Source organism: Clytia hemisphaerica, unplaced genomic scaffold, assembly GCF_902728285.1.
Source record: "Clytia hemisphaerica strain Z4C2 unplaced genomic scaffold, Clytia hemisphaerica genome assembly, whole genome shotgun sequence".
NCBI classification, from domain to species: domain Eukaryota; kingdom Metazoa; phylum Cnidaria; class Hydrozoa; order Leptothecata; family Clytiidae; genus Clytia; species Clytia hemisphaerica.
In genome coordinates this window covers 178589-185815 of record NW_027104191.1, presented here as the reverse complement: position 1 = coordinate 185815, position 7227 = coordinate 178589, and the positions used below count along the sequence as shown (strand labels likewise).

At 33.7% G+C, this 7227-nt stretch overlaps 1 protein-coding gene across 1 annotated transcript; it reads left to right on the top strand.

Annotated features, from left to right (window-relative positions):
* The first annotated feature begins 271 nt into the window (after positions 1 to 271).
* Positions 272 to 5796, top strand: LOC136815037 (uncharacterized). The gene is made up of 6 exons (XM_067071470.1): positions 272 to 395; positions 1167 to 1304; positions 1797 to 1882; positions 2099 to 2166; positions 5088 to 5163; positions 5663 to 5796. Exons 1-6 carry the CDS (start codon positions 326 to 328, stop codon positions 5786 to 5788), a joined length of 564 nt encoding a protein of 187 aa, XP_066927571.1. The 5' UTR covers positions 272 to 325; the 3' UTR covers positions 5789 to 5796.
* Positions 5797 to 7227: the final 1431 nt, after the last annotated feature.

Here is a 7227-nt window from a genome sequence, read left to right as displayed (position 1 = left end):
AAGGCTTTGTAATGTATTTTCTATTCATGAATTAAGAAGATTATTATTTTTGCTTCGTTACACCTTTTTGGATAATTTACTGATCAATGATTAAAAGCAAAGATTCAATATTTGACGATTCGAAATACAGAAAAGTCAAATCTTTTGAATCTGTAGCTGAGATCTTTTTTTATGTTTTCCATTTAAAATTGACATTGAATTTAAAATTTCTCGAACTTCCAAGTGTTGTCATGCAATTTATCGTATTTTCTTTCGATATCATTACAGAAATGAAAATAAAGAAATTATTGTATATTTGAAAAACCAAATACTAAAAAGAAACAGAATGAAGAACATACTGGTTTATTGTGGATCATGTAGTCAAATCAACCAAGTTTACCTTGATGCAGCTGCTGGTATGTCTCGCTGTTTGATTACACGTTTTTTTATAAGTACAAACTATAGAAGAACATAAGGCTTCGATGGCCAAAATGTTAAGTATAAGTTAAGAACATTATAAGGCTTTGGGGACTCTCAAATACCCAATTTCTTATGAAAATGGACAAAATTGCTCAAAGAATGGTGAAAATAAGAACATGTTAAGAACATTTTTAGGCTTAAAAGTCACAAGGTTAAGAACATTTGAAGGCTTCTAAAATTTTAGAAAAAAACGTGTATCCTAATATTAGATATTTTCCGGCTCTGATTTCTAGGGCTAAGTCTGTACCTTTTGACTGTTGATACTGTAAGATAAACATTTATTTCTATGGCTTCTTTCCCTTTAGTAAGTATGATTCCTTCCCGGTAAAGATGAGATAATTTTTATTGGAGATGATAGTAGTAAACCCTGGTCGTCAAGGCTTAGTTGTCAAAGTTTGTGATTGGTATCTTTATGAAATTAATATCGTTAACACAATTTTTATTCTGATGTATTAAAAAAAACACCATATGAGGTACAGTTGACGCTCTCTAATTCGATCTTCAAGGGGAATTGGATTTTCATCGAATAAGTGAGCTTATCGAATAAGGGAGCGTCGTTTATGAGAGTTATTTGTTGACGGGTACTTTAAATTTCATCGAATAAGGGAGCCTGTCGAATAGTAGAACGTCGAATTAGAGAGTTTCAACTGTATCTGAATATAAAGAAGGACATGTGCTTATGTTTTTTTATTTCAACTACTGTTTAGAATTTGGTGGAGTAATGGTTGAAAAAGAACTTGATTTGATTTATGGTTCAGGAAAAACTGGTCTGATGGGTTGTGTTGCAAAAGCTGTTCACGATGGTGGTCGACAAGTCACTGGGATTATACCCAAGTTTTTCACAGGTGAATTTACATAACCTCAAAGCAGGAGTTTTTTACCTATTCTTGAAGTTTGTACTAAACAAGTATTTGAAAATTTAGCTATATTTATGATCTATGAGGTTTTGTTTTTAAATGAGAGTGATATCGTCTGCTCATCAATTTTAATTATTTTAGTTTTTTCGCATTGGATTGACCTGGATATGAAGCAAGATTGGTCTGAAAGAGGAAAAGAAAAACATTTTTTGTTTATATTAGCACAATATAACAATAGGAAGACACTGTCCTGATATGAAATATGTTTCTGGTATGAAACGGGAACACTTATGTAAAAGTAATAAAAACCTTTAAATGCAGCTGGCAACATGTTCTATCATGTACCGGCAACTTGGAGTACCGAGATGCCGCCCACTTTTTTACCCCGCTTGATAAGCATTTTTTCTTAATTTTCTGAAAATCAAAAAATATTTGAAAATTTGTTCAATTGGTTAAATAATTGATTGTTTAACATTTTAGAACGTTTTGAAGGTCCCATTGAGGGGTATGGTGAAATCATTGTTATTGATACAATGCATGCAAGAAAGGCTGCAATGGCTGAAAGGGTAAGATCAAGTGCTGATATTCCCAATATGCCCTTAAAGTGCGAGGAGACCTCTTTGCCCTCCCCCAAGATGCTCGACGGGTTAAGAGACTTTGCATCTACAAATTTTCTACCTCAGGATCTTCTGAATCAAAACATAAGAAAAAAAATTACTAAGATGTTATCCCTGTTCTGTTTGACACTATCCGATTATCATTCAACTCATCTCTTTTTACAGGCAGATGCATTTGTCGCTCTACCGGGTGGTTATGGTACACTTGAAGAACTTTTTGAGATCATCACTTGGTATGTTACTTTTCTTCACTTCCAATACAGTATAGATTTCTTTTCAATCTGTCCAACTTACTTTCACTTTCTTCCTCGATTCACTTGGCTACGCCATAATCTTTTTGGACCTACCTCGGAGGTCCTTTAATTTAACCTTTCCGTCCGTCCGTCAGTCTGTTACCAGCTTTTCTCGAGATTTTATCCTTAGTTTTTTTCTGATTTTTCGCTCAAAGATGCGTATTAACAATGCCCAAAACATGGCCGAGTCCGATTTTTGAGAAAAAATTTTTTCCGGCCGAAAATGCCGGAAATATGCCGGAAATCGCCGTTTTTCTGGATTTTCATTGGACTTTTTCCTTATAATTGGTTGCTTTTTCATTCAAAAATATTATTAATAGCAATGCCCACCATCAAGCATGTTTAAATTTTCAATGAAATTGATTTTTGAAGCCGGAACTATTTAAAAATCGCCGGAACAACCTATTTTCGCCGGACTTTATATTTTTTAATGAAATTTTGCACACTGATGCAAAATGACAATACCTAAAATGTGACGGAGCCCGATTTTCGAAAAACATTTTTTTCCTGCCGAAAATGCCGGAAATATGCCGAAAAAACCGGTTTTTTGACATTTTCTCGAATTTTCATCCCTAGTTTTTTCCGATTTTTTTGCACAGTGATGCTAAATGGTGATTCCCAAAATGTGAAGGAGCTCAATTTTCGAAGAAAAGATTTTCCCGCAGAGAATGTCGGAAATATGCCGGAATAACCGTTTTTTTTGGCACTTTCTCGAGATTACATCATTAGTTTTTTCAGATTTTTTGCACAAAGATGCGTATTAGCAATGCCCAAAACATGGCCTATTCGGATTTTTGAGCAAATTTTTTTTCCGGCCGAAAATGCCAGAAATATGCCGGAAATCGTCGTTTTTTTCAGATTTTCATTGGACTTTTTCCTCATAGTTTTTGGACCTACCCCGGTGGAGGTCCTATAAATTAACCCATGTTAGTTAGTTAGTTAGTGCGTTCGTTACCAGCTTTTCTCGAGATTGGCTCATTAGTTTTTTCTGATTTTTGGCACAAAGGTGCATGACCATAAACCGTCGAATGTGACGGCGCCCGATTTTCAGCAAAAAAAACTTTTAGGCAAATTTGGGCCGAAAAAGAGCTAAAAAACGGTTTTTTTTGGACTATGTGAAAAATTGGATCATTAACTTTTTCTGATTTTTTGCATGAAAGTAGGGTACCATTATATGGCTCAAGCAGATTTTTCAAAAAAATTTTGTTGGCTCAAAAAACGCATGTTTATCTATAAGAATCACTATTATTACGCATACATCAATGTTCTTAGTTCAATTACTCAATTTTTTTATGAGATAGATGTTTTATTTGCTCATGAGGGCTTACTTTTGAAGAATGTGTGTGTTTAGACATGACGTTTTGGTTGCTTGGCGTGTTTTTATAGAAAAACTGGCCAAAATTGATATTTATTTATAAGCACATTATCAATAGTTAGGTATTAGCTTTTCTCGAGATTGGCTCTTTGATTCTTTATGATTTTTTGCACAAAGATTAACTATAAACCCTCAAATGTGACGGAGCCCGATTTTCGAAAAAAAAACTTTGGGGCAAATTTGGGCCAAAAAACGGCTAAAAAGCGGGATCATTAACACGAAGTCTTGAATATGTAATAGTTATCAGACATTTGCGAGTACAATATGGGAAATATTTTACGAGTTCCGCGATTTTCCCGTACAATATTTTACGAGCCTTTAGGCGAGGAAAATATACGGAAAATCTGGAATGAGTGAAATATTTCCATATTGTACGAGCAAATGTCTGATAACTGGTTTATCGGTGACCCAAAAAATGCGCTTTTTGTTTTGGAAAAAAACGCAGGGCACTTTTGTAGCAAAGTGACGTTAGATTGCTGCTACCGCTACAATGCAACAACATCTTTTTGTCAATTTATATTTTTACATGTAAAATACAAGATATATTGTACTCTTTTTAACCAATCAGACTGCAGATATTTTTTGGATCGCCGATAAGAAAGAATATTTCAAGGGCATGAAATTTTGGTTTCTAAACGTTTTTTTATAAGAAACAAACGACTAATTTTAATAGATCGTCACTATTTGTGTTCTGAATTATTGTTTAATGGTCACGCTCACGTAGATATCAATTATATATGTGTTAAATGCACAACCAGGTAGGTCCATAAAAGTATCGCTTGTTTCTTTTTTTTCACACAAAAACATTATTGATAATAATGCCCACCATCAAGCATGATTCAATTGTCAATAAAACTGATTTTTGCAACCGGAACTTTCTATTTTTTTCCCTACTCCCCTTCCCTCTCCCCCAATCAACAATCAATGATAAAATTTAATGCGTTATGCAATTTCACTAGACGCTATATTTTCTAACTAATGGTTTACATTTTTCTCCTTATTGCTATCTAATTTTCATCATCAGGTTGGGTCATTCAGCATCTAGCTTGTTTGATCCGTGTCTATATATCATTTTCTTTGAGATATTAAAGTAGAACTGCTCCTTATTTTAAACACGCACGTTTTTTTATAAGAACATAAGAAGTTTTGAGTTTTAAAAGCTAAAAATGTTTATAATGATGTTCTTAATTTTACCATTTTGTGAGCATTTTGTGCTCAGAAATTGGTTTTTTTTGAGTCCGTACAAGGCCTTAAAATATTTTTAACTTGTTCTTTGGTTATTTGGCCATCAAAAAAGTGTAAAATACTGGTTGAAATCTTGTGTCTTGTTCAATACGGTAGACAACCTAGGTATTTTGAGCTGAAGCACATTTTAATTGGATTAACAAAAGTTTTCGGGACGAATGAAGGGGAGCTAAAAAGCTGCACACGAAATTAATTCAGCAAAATGTGAAATATTGATATAAAATAAATTTATTTTTTTCAGGCGCCATCTTGGGATTCACAAAAAGCCAATTGGAATTTTAAATGTTAACGGATATTATGATAAGCTCTTAGAATTTGTAAGTAAACATTAAAAAAAAGTGAATTTCTTTCCCAATTCACCACTGATATTGTTCCTTCCGGGCGGAAAAATAAGTGTGGGTGTAACACCCTTAACCCATTAAATGCCACCACTCCCCCACTTCCAAAGATTTTTTATCTCAAATATGCTTACAATCAAATGCTAATCTCGATCTACTCAAAAAACGGGCGCCATGGATTGTAGCGCTTCTAGGTCCAGACCTACTCGTACAGGACAAAAAATATTAAGCGATTTCATATGATAGCAATGCTGGCACTTAATGGGCTAATAGGCCTATCTCGTTACGATAGAGATTTCGTCCTCTTTTAAACGGTACTCAATTAACTTCTTGCGTTTTTCAGATTTGACAGTTTGAAGTTGGGCCTCTTCAATCTTCACCCCCCCCCCCCCCCATTTTTTGTGCTGCATATGTACGAGGGTTGATCAATGCAATTGCAAACCTTTTATAATCTTAACCGTACATTTATTACTTCCAGATTGACCATTCAAAGAACGAAGGATTCATTTATAAAGAAGCTATGGACATTATTGTTTGTGAGTCAGACCCAAAATTGCTTATTGAAAAACTTTGTCAGAAATCAGAAGATCTAACATTATCGTAATAAAGCTAGATTGTCTTTGTCTTTTCTCTTCTCATCTCATCCATTGACTTTATTTACGATGGCAATGTCTTACTGTAGTATATTCTTAAATATCACCATGAACACACTCTTTAATACATTCTTTTTTTTAGAAGAACTCAGTCACACTTTATTAAGGCAATGTTTAGTTTTTCTCAAACATTTCAGCTTTGATTTGCTTATAAACGTGAGACTTCATAAATGTTCAACTTATGCTAGTCATTGTCGTTTTCTGGTCACTCACTTTGATAACGAGTATATCAATGTTATCATCAACATTACAATCTCACATTTAATCGTTGTAACATTTTGGATTCAAGGAATAATATAAACTACAGTTATTTATACCGGTCGGTCCAAACAAAGCTTCCATAAGTTTCAAATATTGACGTCTAATCGTGCTATCGATTTCAAATTTCGTATGGCTAAACTTTGACTTAACTCGGAGCACTCCTGAAAATACTAATATATTGTAAATTTATAATAGTCAGGTAGAATTAGCCTGAGACCTGGACAGAATTGCCATCAAACTGAAAGTTAGCACAGATATTTTTTAGGGTATACTGAGTTACCATCAATCCGGACAACGGAAACCACTTTTTCGGACTGAAGATACTAATATATTGTAAAGTTATAATATAAGGTATGTATAAAAGATCCTCTCTAATATTATGAAACGTCGTGTCCATCAGTTACTCAGAATTCAATTTATGATGAATAATCATAATATAAGACGAAGATTAAAGGGACATTAAAGTAGTAAAATATAAACATTGCGCGAACCACGTGTCATTAAAAAGAACAATTAAAATCACGTGTCCAAAACAAACTTATGTAAAACAATTGAACAATCAAAATTAGCCATATTTGGTTTGATTTTTTATTTTGACATGTGACATTAGTTTTGATTTTTTATCCGCTACATACAGTTTGTTTACAAATTTCGCAAGTACTGTTATGTCCCTTTAAGTCTAATTAAACAAACAACAAGTTATAGGTAAAACGATCGTCAAAATGTCAAAAAATCGCTTTATGAAAAATATTAAGCTGGCGGAAGGACCAACGTCAAGGTGTGTGTATATATTATATTCAAATTTCATGTTTCAATTTCTTCTTTCACGGAATCAAGCAGAATTATGAGTATTGCTGTTTTCATCATTTTGTTTTTCAATATCAAGAAGTGGTTCTCTGGGTACAACAATGACGAAACAACGAGATGAAAACGAAGCTAGAAATCATTGCCAACAAAAGTAAGATGTATCCAGACTCTTTCAATCCATTCATGAAAATTGAAATCAAGTTTACTTGTAATTGGTTGGAAAAATCTACTCTCACAGTGTGTGTCCCGTGTGTGTACACCTTGTGCAGTGCAATAACTGCCCGTAGATCGAAAGAGGTTACAGGCCCATTACAGGTATTAT